General features: G+C 37.2%; 1 protein-coding gene across 2 annotated transcripts in view; it reads right to left on the bottom strand.

Moving 5' to 3' along the window:
- LOC106906934 (MICOS complex subunit mic25a-like) overlaps positions 1 to 25,681 on the bottom strand; it is a 101,355-nt gene that overhangs the window by 17,629 nt on the left and 58,045 nt on the right. For both annotated transcript variants that reach the window (XM_088006885.1, XM_088006886.1), the window contains exon 7: positions 17,709 to 17,844. In XM_088006885.1, the coding sequence (XP_087863011.1) occupies positions 17,709 to 17,844 (136 nt within the window). The remainder of the gene's footprint in view (positions 1 to 17,708; positions 17,845 to 25,681) is intronic.

Here is a 25,681-nt window from a genome sequence, read left to right as displayed (position 1 = left end):
GACGCTCCAAAGCGTCCGGTCCATAATCTTCAACACGCTGAGCTCCCGGTCAGAAAGACGCATTTAGTTCAGAGACCATGAGATGATATTCAGAAATGATTTTTTTAATTAATTGATTTCAGTTGCCTCTGAGACTAAATCTTTGCGTAAAGTCTATAATGTCTGCCCATGTGACTTGTTTTTATTATTTGTTTGCTTACCTTTAAACACTGATTTAAATATTGTAATTTTTAAACTGAGCAGTAATTTTACATCCATGGAAACTCAAATGTAATATTTAAAACTTCAATACATAAAATCAGTTATTCAACTATATGAGATGTTTAATTTATTTTTATCATTGTATTTTATACATTTATGCTAGGGCTGCCCAAGTCTAGTTTTCCAGAGCTACCATCTGCAACTTTAGATGGTTCCTTCTCTAACACACCTGGACCATTGATAAGCCTCTACAGAACTGAATGAGGGAAGTCAACCTTTTGTCTGGGGTGTTTTAGCAGGGATGCACTCCTGATTTGTACCGTCAATGTGGCCCGTTGAGGGTGGCCAATATGCTGAAGTGGCCCTCGGTGAAATTGAGTTTGACACCCCTGGATTAGAGGAAGGCATTACAAAGCAGCGGCGGCACCGGACATCTCTGCTTATAACAAACAAACCCCTATTTTATGGGATGAGTGGCAACTCCAGTCTATAATTTAAGAATCTGATCAAGATTAGAGCCTAAAACGTTATAGTTCAAAAACAGTAAAAAGTTCTGGTTAAGGAACAGTTATGTCACGTAGTTAGCTAGCTAACAAAATTCACTAATGCTAAGCTAACGGTTACGCAAAACAAAAATACCTACCTTCATAGTCAAACAGGTTTTGTTCGGTGAAGAATTTCTAGCCTTTGTCTAATTTAGATTTTATTGTCAGAGAAAATTGGTTTGCAAATCGTGATCTATCTTCAAATCTTATTTTAGGCAAATGTTTTAGAGACTGTGTAAACTCCATGCTCCGGTGTTCTGTCTGATCAACATATGCTGTCAGATATATACATATATATATATATATATAAATATCTAAATTTCTATTTCTATATATATGTCTCTATGTAGATATACATAGATATATATGTGTCCATTTTACATATATGAAATAGACAACTTTATCGTTACTTACTATGTACACCGGAACTAAGGATACACAGCTTCGAGCCAAAACGGAGGTTGTGTGACGTCATGTGAAAAGGGTCTATTACGGTTCTATCCATGTTTTAATGTTGCAGAGTTCAGTCGTTTTGCAAATAGTTCAAAGTTTAAACTGGCATGTTGTACATCTTTTATCTGGTCATTTTGTGCAAGATTTAACAACTAGAAAATGGCACAAGAATATTTTTTCCATTGATGGGCTGCTCTTAGGCCTACCAATTTTAACTTGAATGTTCATTGCATTTTTCATAGACGCCTGTGAAAATAATTTCTATTCCCATGAGTTTTTTGTTCTCTGGGAAATTATTTTTGATGATAAACACAGAAACAAGGATAAAAATCAAAACATCTACAATAGTGATAGTAATATTAATGATAAAATAATGGTCAGTGCAAAGTAGCCTGCAAATTCTTTGGTGGGGGGCGGTGAGGGACCTGGATAAAGGCTGGGGGGCGCTGGCCCAAAAAGGTTGAGAAACACTGGTCTAAATAACAAAACAAGCAATTACAGTGGATAAAAAATATTTAAAGAGTTGAATAACAGAGAGATTATCTATCTTAGAAAGTGAACCACAAAATGTGATAAGAAGAAATACCTTAAGATTTTTTTATAACAATGGATGGTGGTGATAGTTCGCTTATAATTGTACAAAAAGACTTAAAGGAAAAGTACAGTTGGTAAGTGTTTTGTACATCCCTAGATTGTTTTTGCTCACTTCTCAATAAAATAAATATAGAAATAAAAGGATTAAAATTATTTTTTTTTTCACTTGCAGATAACTTAAAATTTTGAACAAATTTGTTTTGATCAATTTTTTGATTTGCTTTGATCAAACCCATTTGTAAAAACAAAAATAATTTTTTTTGCATAAAAATGAATTAATTTGCTGACATTCATTACTTTGCTTTAATGTTTTTTTCTCATCAGAATAATGCATTCAGATGCTGCATTGTTATTTCTTTACATCTAGAACTCACCTATGGTCATGAGATGCATGTATTCTCTAAAGGAACAAACTATGAACAACATAGGCTGAACCAAGCTGCCTCCGCAGGATGGTTGGACTCTTATTTAGGAGATTAGCTGTTTGTTAGCAGCTCAGTGTAGAGTTGCCAGTTACTGGAAAGGTGCCAGTTAAAGTAGTTTAGGAAACGGGCGTGAAAGCCCTCCTGTAGAGGCTTTTTTAGTTGGAAGTGGTCTGGGAACATAGTATATCTCACAGCTGGTTTGGGAGTGATTCTGGAATTCTTTAAATAAGTCTGATGAAGAGTAGAGAAAGGTCTTTGGATCTCAGCTAAAGTCAATCTCACAAAAGATGGACAGATGGACAAACAAAGGAACAGATTTTTTACTAAAGTTTTTATGTAAAAGTTGTGATTTCACCCAGTGACACATTGTGGCAAAACACGAGGACCTAACCTAAAAAAACAAGACAAAAGAAGGGGACAGAAATAACGAAATGAATACCAAAATGAACAGCCCTGTTATTTTGCCAAATCTTTGAATAGCCCGATTGAAAAATATACTCCACAGAACAGACGATGCAAGACAGATAAGCAACAAAAGAGAAAGAGTAAAAGCAGATAATGATGCCTTGTGGAGATTGGTTGTGATTGGCTGCACAGTGATCAATGCCAGCATGAAAGGAGGCAACACTGATAGTTTATGACAAGGGGAACAACTACCAACAGTATGAAAATAAAATCAATAAGTCAACTGCAGAGAAGGGGGAGGAAAAATGAAAAACAGACAAAAAAGGAGAGAGGGTACGGAAAAAGTCGAACAAGAGACAAAACAGAATACAGCAAGAAAGACAAAGACCAAGAGCAAAAATAGAGTTTTGGACAGAGAAAGGAGGTAAATACAAGATGATGGTAGGAGGAGAGGAATTGTCAAAAGATCTCAATAAAAAAAGCTCAAAAAAGGCAACAAAAGAGCACTAAATCTGACAAGGTATTGAAACTTTCAAACGAATCCTGAGCAGTGACGTAAGAGTACTTTTAAATGTGTCCCTTACGATATTAACACGTTCTTAAAAGGTGTAAAAAATCTACAAGAATCACCTAGATAGGTGTGAGGTGGATTGTTTTAACTCATCTTCTGGTCAATGCAGCTTATCTAGGGTTTTTAGCAAAGCACTGTGTCCCTTTTTTATATTACATGTTCATTTAAGATTTAATGTGTTATTTTGATAATTTGATAGCTATCACCAATTTCTGACCTATGGGTGTGGGGCATGTCCACTTCTCCCTAATCTCTGAAAAGCCTCCAATCATTTTGATCTACCATCTTTAAGATAGCTCATAGTCATGAGAAGCAACAGCAATCAGAAGTCAGAGTTTTGATTTTGTGTGATGGTTTGACAAAGTCGATAATTAGAGCCAAAAACATTGACTGCAATTTATAAATTAAACAAAAGTTATTGAAAAATCAAAATGATAAAAACGCTCCACAGTGAGACACTGGGATAGCTCGCTAATAGACAATTTGCTATCTGCAGTATGTTTTTGCTTGTTTCTCTCCCTCAAAAGTCCATTACTCCCAACAATGCTGATCTTATTTTTCCAAGTCAACAAGTGTAAAATTCAGTTTGGAAAACAACAACAAAAAAAATAAAAAATCAACTGTCGTCAAAAAAGTAAAAAAAAAAAAAAAGAATAAATCATGTTACTCTGATTGGATTGGAAAGCAGAAATATTATCCCTCTGATCACTGCATAAGGTGTGTAGACCTTCAATGGGAAGTGCTCAGCATGGTTCCTAGAAGAAGAATAAGAAAAAAAAAAAACCCTTGCTATGGCTAAACTGTCCCAATCAGAGGTTTAAGCTTACCGTGCTGCTGGCTAACGAGCTGTGGAGTGTGGCATGGCACAAGTAAACCGGGCTTTTCAGTTTGATTTGATTTTTGCAACCTTGGATTGTGATCAATGTGTTCAAGGAAGATATCTGATAAATTATGAAATAAATCCTACTTGCTGGAAAGCTTAATGACATGAATTCTTTTGACTGCAGCAACAAAGAAAAGCTAAAAAGGTTGGACTTCATCAGACAATGCGCAAAAATGTTATGTCACTTAAAGTACCGACAGTGTACATACACAGACTTTTACCAAAAAAACATCATGGAAACTCATCATCTGACGGCTTGTTATGCCTAAGAGGGATGCAAATCTAATGGTAATTGATCATGCACCCAAAATAAATCCAAAATAAAGTGCATAACCATATCAATATGACGGGTAACAAGATCTCACATCTCTGGTAGATTTAGAGACGTTTGTCATTTCAGCTCAGAAAACAACTTCTTTGCTGAATGAAAATAGTTTTGAATTCTCATTCAAGACATTTTCCAGAAATGTTTACCACAGACTTCATGAAGCAACTGAGATATTCGCTGGGTTTGTGAATTCTTTGAGTTGATCAACTAACGGTGAGAAGTACTCAACATCACCAGAATGTGCCAAGGTGGTTTTACAGAAACACACTTCCTGTGAAGAAGAATTGCTTCTTCACCATATTCTCCAAGGACTAGGTTGTTTTGCTCTTTTAATATTGTGGATGCAGCTAAACGTATCAACCATGTAGCAGCAATCAATGAGCCTGCTCTGAAATTCTCAAGGTAAACTAAACATGTTCCAGAGCACATTTTGCTCAGGTCTGGTGTTCCGTGGATTCTACCCAAACACACCTCACTCTCACTCCAGCTGTGAGAACGAGACTCTAGAGTAGACGTCCAAATTATGTTTTTCATCAATATGGACAGTACTGATGAACTGCAAATTGTTGCTTGGATGGAATATTTAATGGCTTGTTAAACTTTTGTTACATATCTAAAATTTTTGGTATTTAGCTGAATAGGAAAACAGAATTAAATTTGATTTCAACACTTAGTTCTCTAATTCAGTGATTTGCAAACACAAAGTACACAACGTTTTATCCCAGATTCTTCTGGACTTTGACAAGACTATTCTAAAATATGAATATCATTTTATGTAAACCAGGGTTTCCCCCAGTGTATTATAAGCCTGGCGGCCCGCCATGCTTTACTAGCCCCGCCGCCAGGCTAAGCGTTGCTTGTTTACATTTCTAGGAAAGGGGAAAAAAAAAAAAAATCGTTTTTTTTTTTTTTGTTTGTCTTTAAAAGCCTGGCTGCAAGCGTCTCTGTTGCTCTGAGCATTTCACTAGCAGAGCAGATTTATTCCTAAATGATAGGTTTATAATAGATAGGTTTATAGTTTATGCATTTAAAAGCCGACAGCGCGCGGACCAATCACACAGCTGGCGCCTCTGCGCTTTGCCTCGCGCTGCCGCTGCTTTACCTCAGCGGGATCGCGTGCGCCTCCTTTCTCTCAAACTGGACTCAGGCTGACCTGTATGGAAATTTACATCAACCTACTGTGAGGAATTATGATCCTTTGGAGAACTCTAGGTAAGAGTTTAAAACCCGCCTCGTTAGCTCTGGTTGCGCAGCTCTATGTGAACCGCAGGAATAAGTTGTAGCGTATTCAGAGGTGCGCGTTGTGGAGTGGTGAGAATGATTTATCTTTGTGAACGAACAATTATATGGGGCGTTTACATCTCAACACGCTGCCCAGCGTGTGGCTCTGTGTCTGTCTTCCTTGTAAAGTTTATGTCTGTGGTCCCGGTTGGCCGGAGCGTTTGTGGATAACGAGCAGCGCTAACCACATCATGCAGGTTCAGCCTGGTGAGGAGCTTTCGCGCTCTCCTCGGAGTCACGCATCACGCTGATTTTATATTATTTTATTATTATTTTTCCGGTTACACGATGCATCAAACCATATCAATGCGTTGTCTACTTAGAGATAATGCGCGCGGCGCGCGGAGATCTGAGAAACTCGTCCCATAAACTCGACCAACCAGAATAGTTTCTGTGACGCTTATTAAAAACTCAACAGACACTGAAATGGAACAGCTACTAAAGCCACATTAGCAGCATTGAATTAAATCTCTCGTTTGTTGCGCATTTCTGCGTAGTGCAGCGGATTACCTCATCATGCAGGGCTGGTCCAAGGCTGTATGAGGCCTGGAGCAGAATCTGACTTAGGGGCCCCTTTTGTTCCTAAAAATATCAGCACCTCTAACAGCTTCTGTGTTAGATTTAGTGAAATATGGGAAAAGGGAGTAGTTTAATTGCCCAGTCTAAAAAGCAATAAGTTATAATCGCAGTTTACTAAATTGGATTTGTAAATTCAAAGATTAAACTCACGGCATCAGATTGTTGCTATGGTAACAAAACAATTAACTATGAATATTGTTCTTTGAAGTTTTACAAAGTAAACTTGCCAGCTCCTTAAAATGTTGTATTTAAATGTTAAACAATTTAAAATAATTTAATTTATGTATGCCTAAACAATTGAATCAAATTTAACAGCATTGATAATCTCAATAAACAAGTGTTACATTTATGTATCTGTGGTCTGTTTTAAAATATTAGCGTTTATGGGGCCCCTGAAGCTCTTGGGAGCCTGATGGAGCTGCTGACTTAATTTGGATTAAACAGAAGTGCAAAATTGTTGTTTTCAGACTAGTTGTGGGTTTAAATAGCATTTCACTTGAGATCTTTTCCTGTAACATATAAATTACACAGTAATACTTTTACATTTCCTTTCAACTTAACATCTTTTAATACAAAACACGGTGGACCGCCTCGACGCCCCGACCACCGGGCTTAGCAAGTTTTCTGTGGGAAACCCTGTAAACCATTCCATTATGGCGGTGACTACTGGTTTACGCCCACTGCCCTGCTGGGAAGTAGACCTCTGCCCCAGTTTCAAGTCTTTTTTGGCCTTTAACAAATTTTCCTGCAGGATTGCTTTGTATTTAGCCTCATCCTCATCCAATCATGAACATTTTCCCTGTCCTTGTGAAAAAACAAACAAACTGCTGAACATGTTCAGGGTAATGTATGGTGTTTGTTTTCCAAACAGACACAACCGTTCCAAAGTAGGTCAAAGAATTTTATTTTGATCTTATCTGAAAGGAGCAGCCTCTCCTACGTCTCTTCTGTGTCCCCTGAATGACTTGTGGCAAACTTTAAAGGCTGTTCTTATGTTATCTTTCAAAAATGACTTTCTTGTTGCCATTCTTCCATAAAAAGGCCAGATTTGTAGAGTGCATGACTAAGAGTTGTCCTGTTAACAGTTTCTCACACCTGAGCTACAGAGCTCCTCCAGAGTGTTTTTGCTGTTTCTCTCACTGAAGGTGTATTCACACCAGCTCTGTTTGGTCCACTTTAATCAAAATCTAGTTTGTTTCTCCAGAAAGCCAGGTTTGTTTCATGCAACTGGACTCTGATGGAGACCAAAAAAGCAAACTCTGGTGAATGCCAAGTGGACCAGAGACTGCTCCAAAAGCAGGAAGCAGACTACAGCATAGGGCATTCTTGGTAAATACAACCAAAACACACCTATGCGTCTCGCGCTAATGAGAGAGAACAGGCTTTTCTAACGGTTTGGTTCATTTGACTCAGTGTAGTCTGAAAGCCAACAGCTGAAAATGTAACAAATGTTACAATTTTGGTTCCCAACAGAACAGAGTCTACCGGACTATTAGATGTGAAAACATCTTAATCCTCTTCTGAAAAGGCCGGCTAGTTTTGATTAAAGGTTGTTGGGTTTCCAGTTATCTGTACCTTTTCCATTTTAAGATAATTGACTGAAATTTTCTAAGTTTGGATAATGCTTTGCAATTAACATCTACCCATCTGCTGATCAGCTTTTTGAATATTTCTGTTGGCATTTAGAAATTTTTCTTTGGTGTTGACATCAGAGTCTTTGAGGCTGGAAGTTCTTTGCCTCCTGTTTTTCATCTTTTTTGGAGTAAACTATAAAGTTCCTTTCCAGATTCTCTGTCAGATTAGAGCTCCAAAATATTCTCAAAAACATTGATATTAACGACAGAAGAAACTTCTTGTTAAAATGAAAAAAAAAGAAGAAGCTTTTTTTGATGTAAATCTACAGGATGCACAAATACTTCCACATGACAAGGTATAAAGTTGTATGCTGCTACATTATGACGATCTATCATAAAATGCAAATAAAATCATTTTAATGTTTCGTGCTGCAATGTAAAAGAAAATGCAGAAATACAATGGGTAGGATTACAAATATTTTGTCATTTCTGGATGGCAGCAGTAGATTAAGAGAAGAAGGGAAGCAGGAGAATTGCATGCAGGAAACAACTCATCCCTTTTATTCTGTTTGTTATTCCTTTCATTAGCAGGGCAATTTCTGCAATGGAAAGTAGAAAACAAGAAACAGTGGGAAGAGAGTGGAAACAGATGGAACATGCCTCCCCAATTAAACATCAGAGCTTTGTGGTATATCTGTAGTCATTAAGAACCTACAGAAGTTTGTCACATTTATTGCTTTTTATATAGAGGAATCCTGGCATCCCATATTTGTCCATCATTGTTTTTATCTGCTTTTTGTTCGTCTTCCCCTGGGATAATGTTGCGCAGTCATGGCTGACTGGAGTCAAATCGCCAGATTTTTCACCTAATTATTCTAAACACCACAACATTTTGAGGAAAAAAGAAAATAAAGCGTCTGTCAAGTATCCATTTTTATTAAAAAGCCAACTGGGACAAAGTATATATTCCTTCTTTTTCCGTTTTTTGGTGTTGTAGAGTCCAAGGTTCACACAGACTTCTAACAGAGAGCATGTCAGTGATACGAATGTGACAAAAGGGACCAAAAAGGAATGTAATCTTCAAAAAATATAATCAATTCAAAAATGTTTGCAAAGAAAATATAAATAAATAAAAACAGCCTACAAAATGTAGTTTTAAAGTTTTATTACTGTAGTTTTGCTGGAGTCTTAATGGCTCAGTGTTACAAATGGAAAGTCTAAAGATAAAAACTACACTATGCTCTGCTGTATATTGACTGGGGAAAAAAAAGCCAAAAACAAAATGTACTCTGCAAATATGAAAAGAAAACAGATATGGTTCTGAGGTTTTAGCCCCAATTAAAACAACCTAAACCAATTTAGGAGCAGGAAGTTGGACTCCTCTGAACACGGTTTGACTTCTCTCTGAACAGCTAAGACAAATCTAGTAGATAATTAGGCCTACTTTCATGAAGCTCCAAGACACTTTGTAATATTTATTCATGCACAGCAATATGAGGCGAGTGGAGTTCAGCTAGTTGTACGCTTCACAGATTTTTGTGTCAAAACTTGAGGTGAACATAAGGGAAAAATGTGCGTGCGTGAGTGTGTGTGTGGACAGCAACAGAGGCCCCTCATTCTTCTTCATTAGTGTCGACCGCAGAGGGGCCAACTGTCTACTGCTGTTCCTCTACACGTCTCTTTATCCTGGACCTACCTCTAACCCTTCTCCCTATACGGAAGGCATTTCACACAAGTATTCACGCCCCCTGAACTCCTTCATATTTTGATACATTATAAGCACAAACTTTAATGTACTTTTACTGGGATTTTTATGTGACAGAGCAACACAAAGCAGTGCATGAGAACGTTGTTTTTTATATTTGCCACATTCTCAATAAGTTACTTTAAAACAAAGAGCATCAGTAAAAGAAATGGAACTGCTGCATAAACAGTCCACTTCAAAATAAGAGCATGAATATAAATGTCAAACTACTTTATTTATAGGGCAAAAATTAATTTAGGGGAAGCTAAGTGCCGCTAAACATTTTCAAATTTAGCAAAGACACCAAGCGAAAAAAAAGCTCAGCTATTAGCACATTAGCAGAAGTGTGCTCAGTGTTTAAAGCATCCTCCCAGCATGATGCTGCCACCACAGAGTTTCATTGTGCGGATGATGCATTCAGGATGGGTACAAGAAGGGCTCTGGAGCAAAGTAGCAAATGGAGAAACTCAATGCCAAGTTTGAAAAGTGGAGGAGCTAACGTACGTTTCTGCTCTGCCATTCTCTAAATCTTAATTTCCTTAAACTTTCCACACTATCATGTGATTTACCAGTTAAAGCTTGCTTTATACCAACACTATCTCTTTAGTCACAGTTACATCCATGAAGACGAAAGGCAAATAAATCAGATTTGGCTTTTTAAGTTTGTGGAATTGCGGCCTCTCTTTACTGAGTGATGAAACACAGCAGACCAATATAAATATCTGTATTTGTCTGTATTAAAGTTGTTTTTACATGTTTGACCAAACTTGTGAAGTTGTTGGTGTAAGTCAGTGTGCTGTACTTGTGCAGAGTTATCAAAAACATTTAGTACATTTATATTAGTGTTTTTTTTAAAGTCTATTCAGAACTTTTTTCATGTATCAGATTGGTATGGGCCGATGATAAACTTCAGATATCTACATTGGTTGGAAATGAAAAAAGTGGATTGGTGCATCATGAACTGAACCTAACTGTAAGTTCTTTAAAAATAGGCATATTAAATAAGAACTTATCTAACACAGCAAAAAGTAGAAAGAGACGGTGTATCCTTCACCTCTATCTCTTCTTTAATTCATCTCCATCTTTCTGTATCCTTAACTGTTCTTTATTCACTTCCCCCTGCTCAAGCTGCTTCTCATCACCATGTTTATCTTCCACTTTTCTGACATTTTTTTATTTTTGTTTGCCCTCATCTTCTTTTCCCGCCTCTGCCTGCTCGCATTTTGCACTTTCGTCTCTTTTATCCATTATATTCTTTTTATCATTTATGTTTTGTACTATTTCACTTCTAAGTTCTCATAACAAGTACCGTTTTTTGCTTTGTCACCCTCTTGCTCTGCCTTTAGATGAAGCCTATTAAAATATCTGTTTCTTTGAACCAATTTCCAGCTTCCACCTGTCAGCACTTCATTTCAGCTTTCACCTTACAGCTAACTGTTTCTTCTTTATTGTGCTCTTTGGCTTTGCCTTAATACTATGAAACCTTTCTTTATCTTTCTCCTTTCTCCACTGCTTTTAGTTTTTCTCTAAAAGCCTTTCATCTACCACTATAGCCACTGAATATAGTGGCTATATTACCCAACCAACATGGGCTTCATGTTTATCTTATACTCTTCAATAATCCAGTTACTTACTCTCCACATCTCCTTTGTGTTTCTCTTCTTGCTTGTCGGTACTGATATATACCATTGGGGTGACTGAGCTGTGTTGATCTTTGTTCAATCAGCAATACCACTGAGATTAAAGAAAATAGAAAAACAACAACAAAAGAACCTACAGGAAAAATCAATATTAGATTTTACAGCATTCCACTGATTCACTGGCCTTGCTAAAAATCAGCCAACATTCAGACTGAGGCTACAGAAACATATTTATTGTCAGTCTGTCAACAGAGTTTCTGTCTGAAAATACCCTCACCAAAAGTTGATGAAGCAATTATTTTTAGCCCCTACTTTCAGGTGTCTCACCACAGAGCCTTATACAAATATACCAAGCACAACACAGCCCATCACACGACCAGATGATATTTGTTACAGCTACAGAAAAGGAGTTGATGACACTTCCCCTCCAACGCCTCATAATAAAGTGACAAAAATAAAAAATAAAGGTGCAGTAGTTTAGCGGAAGAGCTGAATGTGTGTGTGGAGAAGAAACTGGAGAAGTTTGATCCAAGACCTCTCTATCTCAATCTTTCTCAAACAGTGGTGCCCGGACCACTGGTGGTCCGCCCCCTAGTGGTCTGCAGGTTCAGTATGAAAATTTGGGCTGATATCAATATCCAATATTTAATATGAATATTGCAGTTATGCTCAATAACCAGTATTTACAGATATTAAATATATTTTACTAATGTTTTGACACCTTTGGGGAAAACAACCAACCAACAGATGGCAACAAGATAAAAATAAAAATAAACTGTTTATATCCAGTAATATTTATTTATTGACCAATAACCATGATACTCTAAGTTTGATTCAATGAAAAATTTAGTTCACAAGATGATAAATGAGAGAGGGTTCACAAGAAAGGAGAAGATTAGATTTTAATGAAAGTTGAAGTTGTAAAAGAAGAATACAGTTGTGCACTTCAGTAAATTTAGTAGTTTGAACCAAACTGCTCTCAACTCCTCATTTATATGCGAAAGCATGAAATCATGTGCAGATGAAAGAAAATTTAAAAAAAATTAAGTTTGCAGTGAAACAAGATTGGAGCACTGAAGGTAATACCTGACAACGTCACTTATATTTTTAAAAAAAATTGTATCTGTCCAAATCAGAATCGCCAGATTAGGCTTTTGAAAGCAGAAAACTGCAATTGATGCACCTCTAAGTCATACTGGATCTTCATAGAGAAGATCTCTTGACCTTGTAAAGATACTAGGTGAAGCTACTAGGTGTCATTTTTCCAAAGAGAAACAAACCCTCTACCAATATAAAATGCCACTCATAGAGGAAGAAGAAAAATATGTTTAAAAGTCAAATTACAGTTCACAAACTCAAAGACCTTAATTTTGAGACATGTGTAATGGTTTGATGAAAAAGAAATTAAAGTGTTCAGCCATAATGACCATCATCACTTCAGAAGAAAAATTAGGAAGATTACAGGTTTGTCTGATTTAGTGAGAGAAAGGTTATTTTTCTGCTGGTAAAATGTCTGGTTTAAACTGCAGGTCTAAGTGTTAACAAGGTTTTTAAAAAATCTATTCCCAGCTAAGCTTCAGCAGCCAATGCCTGCCTATTTTACGACTTAATAAAGTTTCCAAAAACTGGTATCCTCTCAGTATAAATATAATCAGTATAAGGAAACCTGGTCAGGTAGCTCCTACATAATTTTATTAACAAATCACCAAAAGAAGAAAAAAAAAATCATAATTTCAACAATCCTACTTCCTGATCTCAGTTTTACCAGCAACCAGAAGACACCATTTTCATGTTCTGCTGTAGGATAATTATTTAGCTAACTATTTTATGCTAGCTTTGGTCGGTCTCTAAAATTTATGTTTTGTTTCCCAGAACAAAGTCGACTGCTGTCCCCTGTGTCTTACAGTGCAGTCTGCAGGCTTAGTGCGGCCACAAATATCCACATACACTGAATCTCATTCAAATTTTGGGCTTTGTGAGAAACTGATAACCTCCGTAAAACTATTACTTTATGGTTTAATTAAAATGTGCCATTCTGTCAGAGAAAATTTTATAGTAAAACTTCAAACTGAATAAGAAGTGATTTCCTCCGAGTGGGAAAAGAGCCAGATGCACAAATGAAGAAGTGTTTCTAAATCTCCGTCTGGATCCCTCTGCTGTTTTTAACTGAAATGTTTTTCTGCTTTCTGATTGTCTCTCTCACTTCTCTCTGTGTGGCTCTGTTTATTTCCCTCCTCCTTGGTCTGATGGGCAGCTTTAACTTCAGGAGTAACTCCCTGGGTGTTAGACCAAACCCTGCTACACCTGTGTAACCCTCAGCAGGGTTTTGGATATAAATGTGAACGTGTGCATGTGTCTCAGCGGTTGGCCCTGCTTAAGGAGGAAAATAACGGCATTTGAAGTTTCTAGAGGTGTGAACTTGGAGTTGACCACAGTCTGGTCTTGCTGAGGCTCCAACTTGTCTCTCTCGATGTTGGAGAGTAATTACTTATCTCTTACTTTTTCTTTTCCCCTCCTTTTCTTCTTTCAGCACTTATATGGCGCTGAACACGCCATCTCTCAATGAGTTTTTATAAATTCAATCAGATTTTACTTTGAGATGCACGATAAACTTTTTTTTACTTGGAAGCTGATATTTGAGGTTTAGTATTGGCTGGTACCAATCCAATACAAATTAAGTTTAACTGACTAAAAACATTTCTTTTTTTAAACACAGACATAAATGTACTGGATTACAAATTTATTTGGTAGCTCTGCACCAGCACAGCTCACTGAAACAGAGATGGAATACATCTTCCATTATAGATTGGGGGCATTGTCATAATACACAATCTGGATTTCTTTTCAATATTGGCACTGCTTACAGATATTGATACCAGATTGATGGATCTCTAATTATAATAACCCCACCACTGCACAAACTAATATGATATAATAACATGCATCATTTTGTTACATAGTAAAACCTGAAACTGTAGATGTAATTCCACTACACTGGTTGATAATGTCATTAAGATCACATGTACTTCAAATAGCTCCTTATAAAGATGGATCTAAGAGAGTGAGTCTTAGTGGGTCATGATGGAATGCAGTTCATTTCCTCATTATATTTTTCCCACTTATTTTCACTCTATTGTCTCCTAATTGATTTTTCCAAACTTCTCCCACAGCGTTTTATCCTTCCCCATGTCAGTGCGCCTTATTTCCTTCATCTATTTGCTCTACTGTAAACCAAGTCTCTGAAACTGATCACAACCTGGCTGTTTCTAAGTCTGACACTAAATAACTTAAGAATCCCACAGTGACTGTAGAAATTTGGTGCGTTTTGTGAATATGTTCGCCTCTGAGAGCTTAGATAAATGACTACAGAAACCCGCCGAGTGTCTGGGCAGCGTGTACGCGTTCCGCGTAGCGGTGAGCATGTCGAGCCGCGCTTCCCAGCGGATAATGACTAGAGGTTATTTGCTTCCACTCCGCCGGCTCCATGGGATCCTCCCCTCATTTTTCATCAAACTCGCATGCATTTAAGCAGACTATCACACATACACACACGTGTGTGTGTGTATGTGTGAGTGTAGGAAGATGGTTGCAGAAACCCAGCAGGGAGACATCTGTGATATGAGGCCTGTCCACTGACCCGCTGTGACACTGATCAAAACACATCACAGTCGATTCCTTGGAATGACAAAAAAGAAACAGGACCGATTTCTGTTCTAGTTAAGTTCTCTTTCATCCATTTAACACATAGAAAAAGAAAGAAAAAGATTATGGATCAAAAGAGCACATCTGTTTTTTCTTACATGATGTGAATGTCTGAGAAAATAAAGATTGATGTTGTGTGATCATACAAAAAATAAAACAAATAACTTAGTTTAAACAAGATGAAAACAAAAAAGTTGCATTTTTTTGTCACCGGATTGTTCCATCAAAAAAAGAGCCTGTCTATTTCACAAAGAGTGAAACAGGCCCCATTTCAAAGTGCCAAATTGTGAAGTCAAATTTCTTTTATGACTTAAAAGAGGCAAACGTGAAGCTATGTCTGAAAAGTTTGATATATACAGAATTTTTATAACACCTGAAGGTAACAGTTACTTGATTGTATTATAAACTGGAACTATGTGCCTGGAACAAACATAAAACTGCCAACATGTTGAGCAACTGGATCTTAACTGTGGACTCAACATCTTAATTTACGCATATAAGAAGGTAAAGTGGTGAAGTCATTAAGAAATTAAAGTCATTAAGTTGCCAAAGAAAGACATCAAAAGGTTTTCAATCAAATCTTTTTGAGATTAAAATAATACTTTTTCCCCAACAGCTTGCTAGACAAATTATTAATTTGAGTCTAGCATTGAGGAAAACTACTGCATGTTTTCCTAATGCTGTGCAGCTCTATCCAGAATCTGCTTCTATTCAGGAGGAAAAGTTGTCAGTAAGAACCAAACTAACAGCAACGGCTTTTAAAGGCACATAATCAGGAAGAAGTTTCAAAAGTTTCCCACCGACAGGAGTGAAAGTTAGCGATGTGCCTCTGGGGCCAATCAAGATAAAAGTCCCGGCTGTGCGGGGTAAAACATGCAGCAATGAATCAAGCTATTTTCACACAACAAACACACACATACACACATTCTCCCTGATCAACTGTAGTAGTGTTTCTCTTTTTATTTTTCACTTCTCGTTATCTGACATGATAAGCAGCTATAGCTTCAAAATGCTTTTACAGCAGAAACCTTAGAAGTGCAGGATACCAATACTCTTTCAGCTTCTCATCACTCTCCTCTCATTTTCTCTTTGAGTTTACGGGAATTTTAATCTGCTGGAGTTGGGAACAAACTTAATTTATCTGCAGATGAAGAATAAAGCAGAGGTTCTAACACCATTTCAGACCATGCAAGAAAAAAAGCAGCTAAAAAGACATCAGTGTTAGTAAAAGCATGCATAGTGTAGCTAGATAATCCTATTTGGTTTCCCTTGATGTTTTAAATTAATTGCTTATTGGCTGACCACAAATAACAAAAGCAGTTTCAACGGACAGGTAAAGTGAGGATTTCTCTATGCAGCTGTTTGTGGAAGTAATTATGGATGCAGCCATGTATGGACCGATTTTAAAGTTTGTTCAGCAACTGTCACAAAATCCTAACATGAGGGCAGCTAATGAAAAGAAAGAACAACTAATTCTCCATTCTGTGGAGAATTGACTGTAACTTCTGTCTGTCTGGATGCGTAGACAGAGCCATGAGTGGTGGGAGTGTTTACCTGCTGTGTGGACACAGCCATAACAGCAATAAGGCATTTCTACCAAGTATTGACTCAGGAGGCTGAAAACAAACTCATGCCAAACATTTTGTACTTATTACAAATTTGAAAATCATTTTATTTTCCTTTGTGACAATTTTGCTCTACTTTGTGTAAAAATACCACAGAAAATCCCAAGAATACACATTGGGATTTGTTTTAGAAACTGACAAACAGTTCAGGTGGTGTGAATACTTTCACAAAGCATAACACCTAATATAATGAACAAAAGTTACTTGGAGTTGAAATATGAAGCACAAAAGAATAATTTCTGGCGCCTGAGAACGACTTTCTGGTCTCTAAATGAGAAATAAAGTTTTTATAAGCCGTTTTAGAGATTAAAAAGATTAAATATGCCAAAATATCAATCGGCAAGGCACATAATCAGGCATTCTTATTAGAAAATCCCATTTGTATTCAGATAATATAGAACATAAGCAATTTGATTTAATATCTTTATACAGTTCACATGTAGAAACTGAAGCTATTATTGCTGCAACCATCATTACATTTGCTTCAGTCCCAAAGCTCACATACTCACTTCCAATTCTAATGGAGTTGAGATCATATTCAGAATTTATCAAAAGACTGAACACCACTATCTGGGGTTTATTGTTTTGTTTTTCTGACTGTGCCTTCTTGCGATTCCCCAAGTTTTCTCAAAATTAGCTCTCTGGTGACAAGGTGAACTTATCTTAAAGCAACACCGTCATTCTGAAAAGCTGTCATTTTCATGACTTTCAGAAGAAAACAGCACAGATTCTGCTGAGGAAACTTTGATTTTGTATTTTCACATCAGATATTCGCTCTGCAAGCTGTTATCAATGACATTTTCCAAGCACACACTCTGACAGCAATTATTATAACTCGCAGTCTTTCACTTCTCAGGAATATTGTTGGAAAACACACAGGAAAATGTGTCTGAACTAAAAAAGAACCCCAAAAAGTTCCCCAAAAGTTCATTAAGGTACCATTGGAAACATTTTTATTCTTGTCGTCCCATTTCTTTGAACTTATTTAAGAAGGATGAAGGAATTTCTTTGCAAAAGAGACAATATAAAAGCAAATCAACCTAAACTAGTTCACACAGATGATGAATACAGCATGGATGCAGATACAGTCCTATTCTATATGCTCTTCTGATATTCCTATTTCTACCTGTTCCAGATTTAGAGAGAAAAAAATCTCACCTTCTTTGCAGCATTTATACACTGCATGTATTCTTTAGCCAAGTCTGAACACTTTAAGGTCTGGTCTTTGTTGTCCTTGTAGCAGGATAAAATCTGAGCCTGCAGGCCAGGACACACAGGAGCAGTGTTACGAGACCTGCAGAAAAAATAACAGAGTCAAAAACACAGAGACGGATTTATGTTTAGAGAGACAAAGAACTAAATTTCTCTCCTGTACATAAATGTGACTGACTGCTGCAACATAAACCAGTAAAGCTGCAGAAATGAGTTGTGGACTTTATGGCCTCTCTGTCTGATAAGTGCAGTTGTAGGGGGCAGACATAGCAACTCGACTGCAGCGAGACATCGTTCCTACCAATTAAAATGACTTTTCACTACCACTATTGGATATTATTTGATAAATTACTCCCTACCCCAGAGGTTCCCAAACTGTGGGGCGCGCCCCCTAGGGGGGGCGCCGTGTCATTGCAGGGGGGGCGCGGGAAGCCGTCTGGATGAGAAACAAATAAAATATGAATCTGTATGCGCTGGGTTTTTACCTTAGAATGGCCAACTCTCTGTTATTCCTGTCAATTTGATACAGTAGAGGCTTCCACACTTCCCATATCTGTGTCCTCTGTCACTTTTATCAGCAGTTAAAACTGTTTAATTCATTAACATGTTGTAACCTGTTTTTCTGAGCCGCCTTTAAACGCAACTTGAGCGCTACGACGCTCGCGCTGGGTTTACAGCTGTGAAGGAGACCTGCTGCTGCTGTGCGGAGCTACGTAGGTTTGTGTTAGAATCACGGCAGCAAACCAGCAAAACGCAAAGAACTTTTCACAGTTTTTCCCCCAAACTAACCGACTGAGTTGAGTAAAGCTGTTGGATGTAGGTAATGTTAGCTAAAAGATGACTAGCTAATATCAATACAGAACCTTAAGCTTAACAAGCACCTTGTAGGCTACCGATGTTGGTGTCTATTTTCAGCTACGTACATTCATTTTGCCCCCAAAAAAGTCGATGCCCCCCTGTCGTTTCAACCAGACAGCCATTTGTAATCCATGGGGGGGGGGCAGAAAATGTTTGGAAACCACTGGGGGGGCACAGAAGAAAAAGTTTGGGAACCACTGCCCTAACCCAAGTCAATTTAGGGTCATCCAGTTTCTAAAACACTGATTTCAATGTTTAAATCTCCATCACAGTCAATGAATCTAATGTTCAGAGCATCCAAAATTAAAATCCCATCTTCAGTGTCTTCAAAATGTGCTGAAATTTCAAGGTTTTCTGCAAAGAGCTCCAACTGTTTTATAATCAACTGTTTACAGAAACTGGGTAAGGGGTAAGGTCGGTTTGGCATCTTAAATTACAATTATTTGCAAACTGATTCTACTAAAATGTGTTAAGGGCTGGTCAATATGCATCTATGCAGAGAAGTGAAACCATGTAATATGGACTAATCAATCACAGACTGGGTTATTTTACGAAGGAATTTTAATTTCCTTAAAAATTTCCTTGTTTAAAGGAAATTTCAACTTGTTGAAATTTCCTTTAAACAAGTTGAAAACTGCAAACTTTTAACTGAGAAAACAAAAGAAAGATTTTTGTAGTTTTCCAACAGACACCGTCTTGTCTCATTGTGAAACCAGTGTTGTTTTCATCTTTGTCTTGTCAGCTGGATTAATCATTAATCGCTACAACTAGCGCTAACTTTAATTCAAATTGCTTGACAGACTACCCTGAAGCCCCAGTTTAATTTTAGCATACAATTTACATGTTCTATACACGAGAAGAGAAAATGAGCTGCAACATAAACAGTCTTCACCCCCTTCAAAATAAGAGCATGAATAAACGTCTAACTACTTGAAGAATTCTCAATATCTGGCAACCAAAACTTTAAGACAAATGTCAAACTGTTTTCAACTTAATTTATTTGGAAATATTAAACTAGGGAAACTTTAGTACACTAAATGTATTCAAAGTTAGCAAAAGAGCTAAATGAAACTGCAGCATTAGCAGAAGTATGCCCTCCATTAATTATAACATTAGGATTAATGTTAGGATTAATCCTAACATGACTTAATGTTAGGATTAAGTCATCCTAACATTAAGGATGGCTTAATGTTACCAATTAATGGACAACACTCAAGCCTGTGATACAAATGGTTTCTATTATTTTTTAAAAGATATTTAGGATCTGTTATGATTCGTTTTTAAATGTCAACCCACACTCAGCAAGACAAGAGTTGTTTTATATTTAAAGTTTTTAAAGCATGTTTAATCTCACTTCTTCTAGTGTAACAATTCTTCAAGACCTAAAAAAAGATCTGCTGAGAATTGAAGTGTTTAAACAGAAAAAAAATGACAAAAGAAAGATGAAAAACAAGTCACATCTCCACCGATGGGAACCTGTTTAACAACGAGTGGGGTGGATGGTACGTGCTTCACTGTAAATCACACAATTAGCTCTAAATCACACTTAATTGAGTGGGTAGACTCATTCTGATCAAATACAGCAGAAAAGTGAGCTCTGAGAGATTGAATTAGCTGAGCTTAATTTGATATGTGGGCTGTATTATCATTTTTTTTCTCTGGCTGTCTATCTGTGTGAGTGTTAAGGATGACGGGCTTTGCTGCCTTGACGTTTTGCTTTAATAGATCCTGACTGATTGAAGTAGAGACAAGCAAGCTATGTACGCCCACACAGGTACAAGGAGGCACGTGCACAAATGCACACACTCTGTCACACTTTAGACATCAAAAATCACACACACACACTTTATGTGGTAACTTGTTAATGCTTTACTAATCGTACACACACCTGCTCTGAGAGGAGTGTTTAACGGCACGTTTAATTGAAAGAAAAATTAAAGACTCATTTTACTTTTGACTGTGGAGGAGATCTGACCTCAGTCATTTCAATTACAGCATGCCTGTATCTGCTCGGATGCTAACGATAACAGAGTTTATCTGGGTGGCGATGCTTAGAGAGGAAAAATACATGTAAATGATGAGAGAAACAGGAAAAAAAACAAAAACAAATTGAAATAAAACGATGGAGAATGCAAGAACAAAGGATCCAATGGCGTTCCTTTAGATAATTGTTTTAAAAAGATGACAGCCTATCAGATTCCCCTGTTCGTCCACACAAATGCTTCTTCTTTATGTTGCCCGTTTAATCTTCCTTCTTTCACTCTTATTTATTTTTGTCTTCCCTCCAACTCGGGTCTTTTTTGCTTTTCCGACTCTCCTCCTCCTTCGTGGTCACCGCATTAACTACACAGACAGTGCGACACCAAAGCATGCCGTCTTTATCTCCCCCTTACCCCCCTCCTATTTGAGTCCACAGAAGATAAGGAACTCTCCTTTAATTTGAAATAAATGGCCTTCATCAGGGAAGCTGAAGCCTCCTGATAGTGCTACGAGGTTTATTAAAGGCGCTTGAAGCATAAAATTGGTTCAGCCACAGCAAAAAAGCTAAAGCTCTGTCCACATGCTACACCAAATTGAAGGTGAAGCTTTAAATCAACAGTATTAACTGAAGCGCTTGCAGAAATAAATAATAAAAAGCGAGCTGGATGTGGCGAGGGTTTCTTTTTTGCCCCTCTCAGCTCAGGGGCGTACAGAGCCGTAGTTGTTAAATGTTTTAATGCGTGAGGAAGCATTTGTTATTTGTAGGGGAGGGAGCTCTCCACGCATCTTTAAGCAGCAAATATGACAAAACATAAACAGCTAGATTAGTTGCTTAATTAATGGCGTGGTAGTGTAGTGGGCGGAACAGACGAAGCCTCAGACTTCTGGACCAAAAACCAAGAAAAAACAAAAAAAAGATGGAAATGAAATGAATGAAGACAAACTGGAGAACAGAGAAGACACAAAAACACCCAGAAAACTACAAAGTCATCTGGCAAGGCTACAAAGCTGATAAGGAAGATGCTTTTATCACCACCGAGTCAAGCTACGGATGAAGAGTGATGCTTTTGTGTCTCCCTTAATGGCTCTGGCTAAACATATAAAGCACTGTTTTTCACCACGCACCATTTTATTTCTGTCCTTTCAACTACAGAGGACAGGAATCTGTACTGTGTTTTAGAGTAATTAGAAAATCTTATTAACATCTCAAAGAGTCAGACCCACACAAAAGGCAAACAGAGAACAGACCATTTCAGACTTATGTTACTATGACAGGCTACGAATTTGGGTTTCTGGCTTTATATTTTATTTTCATACAGTAATCAGACTGTGGAACATTAGTGAAAGAAAACAGTAGAAAAAGCTAAACTCGTGCACCAAGTTAAGTTGAGAACACTGACAATTAGATGATTTAAACACATTTAGCTTAAATAATTGTCCATCTCTGATTTTGCTGGACGATAAATTGTCCCAGAAGTTATTGCGATGAATATTTGTTTTGAGAACATTTTCAACTAATAAAATGGTTATGACATAATTCTAAAACACATTCTCAAATATCAACTTTAAATTTTAATGAACATTTAAAAGTGGAAGAAATTTTAAACATCTAAAATAAATAAAACAACAGAAACAACAAATAAAATAAACTATAAAGTCTCTAAACAAAATTTTTAAAAATCTAGTTGAGACCAAAGAAGAGACTGAAGACTTTTATCCTCCAGTTTTTGGTAGAAAGAGATAAAAGAGAAAAACAATAAATCTTTCAGATGGAAATTATTGACCTCGTTTTAATTCATTATGATTGATTTATTGCTTGTTCTGATTGGGAAGCCCTAGTAAAGATGTGGATATTCAGTTTTTATTACAGTAACAGAATCTTGCACTGAAGAATTTAATTTGAGTACATTTGATCTACAAAGAAAATAATTGTTCTGAATCAAAACAATCACTGGTGGAGCAATTACTGGTTCCCCAAACAACTCTGAATTTGTCCACCGTGACTTTTTGTTTCCCTGGGGTATAAATAAGCAATGACACAGAAGCCCATTTCTTTTAGCTGCAGGTCCAGGACAATTATCTTCTCACCACATATAGTGAGCAGGAGGGTAAGAGGGATAGAAACAACTCAAAAGCTCCCTATTAGAGAACTGTGGCAAAGAGTGGTATCCTCAGATCACCATAGCAACCAGTGTAAAATTGTGCTTCGGTCAAATGAGCAACCAACACTAGTCAGGTTTGGCATGAGGCAAGGCCCGAATATGTTGAAAAGCTTGTTGGATAGTATGGAGTCATGAATGTCTGGTAGATTCCAGAAGAAAACTGAAAATGGGTCGGCTCTATCAGAAGGATAATATACAAAATCTATGGCAAATAGAAATAACTTACTGGACATAAAATGGACCTTTTGTCATGACCATGTCAGTTTCCTGACCTAAATCTTGTCAAACACCTGTGGGATGAGCTGAAGAGAAAAGCAGACTCAGACAGTCTACAGAGAGATTGTGCAAACAGAAATGGTGCAAAAGATGCTTCTCTCTGTATGCGTCCAACTTGTGAAATGTTATAAGCTTTGAGTACAGCTGGCTAAAAAGAGCTGTACAAAGAATTTTTAACAATATAATTACCATTATTATTCTACAACAGGATTTTTGTTTCCTAAATTAAAAAGTTGTACTCCAATTAATGCTTGAATTATTCAACATGTTCTGTATAAGCAGCAGCTAAAGTGGACATAATGTAGTTTTATCATTTTAACTCTCCTGCAGTGTTAGAATGATACTCAGGAGGAGAGCTGCAAATGTCATGGTGGGACAGCCGGGAAGCAGGTAGGATTGTCCTGTCAGACCATCAGTTCCCGAAACTACACAAAAAAAACTTGTAAAAATGCACCCAGTTTGATCTCGCCAGACCGTGCACATGGTGAAAAGATCAGAGTTTAACTGACCTCATCTCTTAAGACGTCAGGAGGGTTAAAAAAATCATTAAGGATGTTTCTAATCTCAGGACATAAATTTGCTAGTGTGTGATTTATTTCACACTAAACAACTCAAAGGGTCCAAGCTAAGTTTAAACACCAATAGAGTCGACCATGTTAAGCAACAATAACTGGACTTATGGATAATTAAGTCTTGCTAATGCTAACTAATATTTATCAGGCTATTAAAATGTTACAAATTTATACAACTGAGAGTCATCTTCATATTGTTAAAGCCCAGTTCACCAGTCAGTTAAAACTAGGATCTGCCAGTCTGTGTTTTGTGTCCGTCCTCATACACTAAATCTGCTGAATGTATGGCTGACTGCAGAAGCCATACATCACACCTTGCTCACAGTTCCAGTTCACACCAGCCTCCTTTGCTCCTGTGGGTATGTACTGTATGTGTTACAGGGCTTGAAACAATCCACGTCTGCTCTGCTTACAGTAATATATAACACTAGTACTGCTGAGTACGGTTTTTTTGTGTGTGTGTTTGAGAGACGGTTAGACAGTTGACACCTTAAAACCCCAGACTTAACAAGGAGCAGAGGCACTGAGGTTCTGTCTCAGGTCTTTGCTTAGATTTTGTAAAGGCACAATTTTCAGATCGTATTGACACGCAGAGCAATTTTTATGGCTCACACTTCTTTGTCTGTTGTGAAGTTGCAAATGAGTGAATAAAAAGCCAGTAAAAAAAAAAAACTTTAAAAACCTACAGAAAGACTGCTGATTGATTCATCAAGACTACTTCAAACTAATACAAAAAAGTCTCACTGCTTAGATCAATTGTGCCCAAAGTGGGTCCTGGAGGTCCGGCATCCTGCATGTTGTCGTTCTCTCCCTGGTGGTAGTAACAACCTCGTCAGCAGGTCAGTGTTCTTTTTAGGCCTTTTAATGAGCCATCATTTGGCCCAGGTGTGATAAACCAGGGAGAGAACTAAAACATGCAGGATGCCGGCCCTCCAGGACCCACTTTGGGCACCTCTGGCTTAGATTAAAATAATAAAAAGAAGATTGATAGAGAAATTTAACACCATGCTGTTCCTCCTCTTCTCCTAGTAATTTCAGGTGAAATTAATCCACTTGGTATCTTTGAGTAAATCCATACAGATTTAGGCCAGTGTTAAAAGAGCAGGAAACCATATGCAATATTGTTCACCAAAAGAAAAGTCACTTTTTTCCTTGAGTTCTTTAAACTAACTGCTTAAAGTGAAACAGCACATACATGCTGAACCCAGTTTCTGACCCAAATCTTAAATCTAAACTTGGGAAACAGTGAGTGAAAATCATGGAGATCCTGTTAGTAAAAGATAATTAAAAAAATATGAAACTCTCCCTGGACTACAAGCAGAACCTTGGATGGGATCAGCTGGAAACGCTGCATCCTGCTGCATGGTGTGTGCAGACTGAATAAGGTAGGCTGATCTCTAACATAACCCAACATAATAAGGACGTGTTGGTTCTGTAACATTTAGATAATTTAAGTAAACTTTTCACTTGTTTGTCTGCGTAGGAGTTGCTTAGATTGTTTTGTTCTATGATGCTATTTCAGGAAATTAAAAAAGTAAAATAAAATAAAGTCTGCTGAAACTACCCTAAATTACACACAGTAATTATATATCACTAGCCATTTCTAGTCAGACAAAAAATGTATATCCATGTATTCTTTAGGGAGATTTACAGATATAAAAAATTGGACTTGGCTCAACTCTCTTACTGACAAAGAATCAGACAGAACAGGTGAGACGATCCGTTCTCCTGATGAAAAAAACAAGACTCTTCACCTGTGCATAATATGAACTGGCATCAGCAGGTGAACGCAGTGTCTCCTGTACTGCTGCTGAAAAAATACTCACATTATATTATAGACAGTAATGTCCTTGTTGGATTCACACACTGATAAGTACCGTCATGTAATTGTGACCAAGCCGTTTTTCTTTGAAATCAAATGTCACCTGAATGTTTCATTGTGTTCACAAAACCATTAAACTGAAAATCTTGTTCTGTATTTTTTAATCTTTGCTTTGTTGACTTTGTACTTTTAATTAAAAGGGGATAACAAGGAATTACAAACAATGACTTTTTATTGTTATTTTCTTTC

The sequence above is a fragment of the Poecilia mexicana genome, unplaced genomic scaffold (assembly GCF_051168715.1).
Source record: "Poecilia mexicana isolate PSO_F unplaced genomic scaffold, ASM5116871v1 scaffold_7, whole genome shotgun sequence".
NCBI classification, from domain to species: domain Eukaryota; kingdom Metazoa; phylum Chordata; class Actinopteri; order Cyprinodontiformes; family Poeciliidae; genus Poecilia; species Poecilia mexicana.
This window is presented reverse-complemented; position numbering and strand designations above follow the sequence as displayed.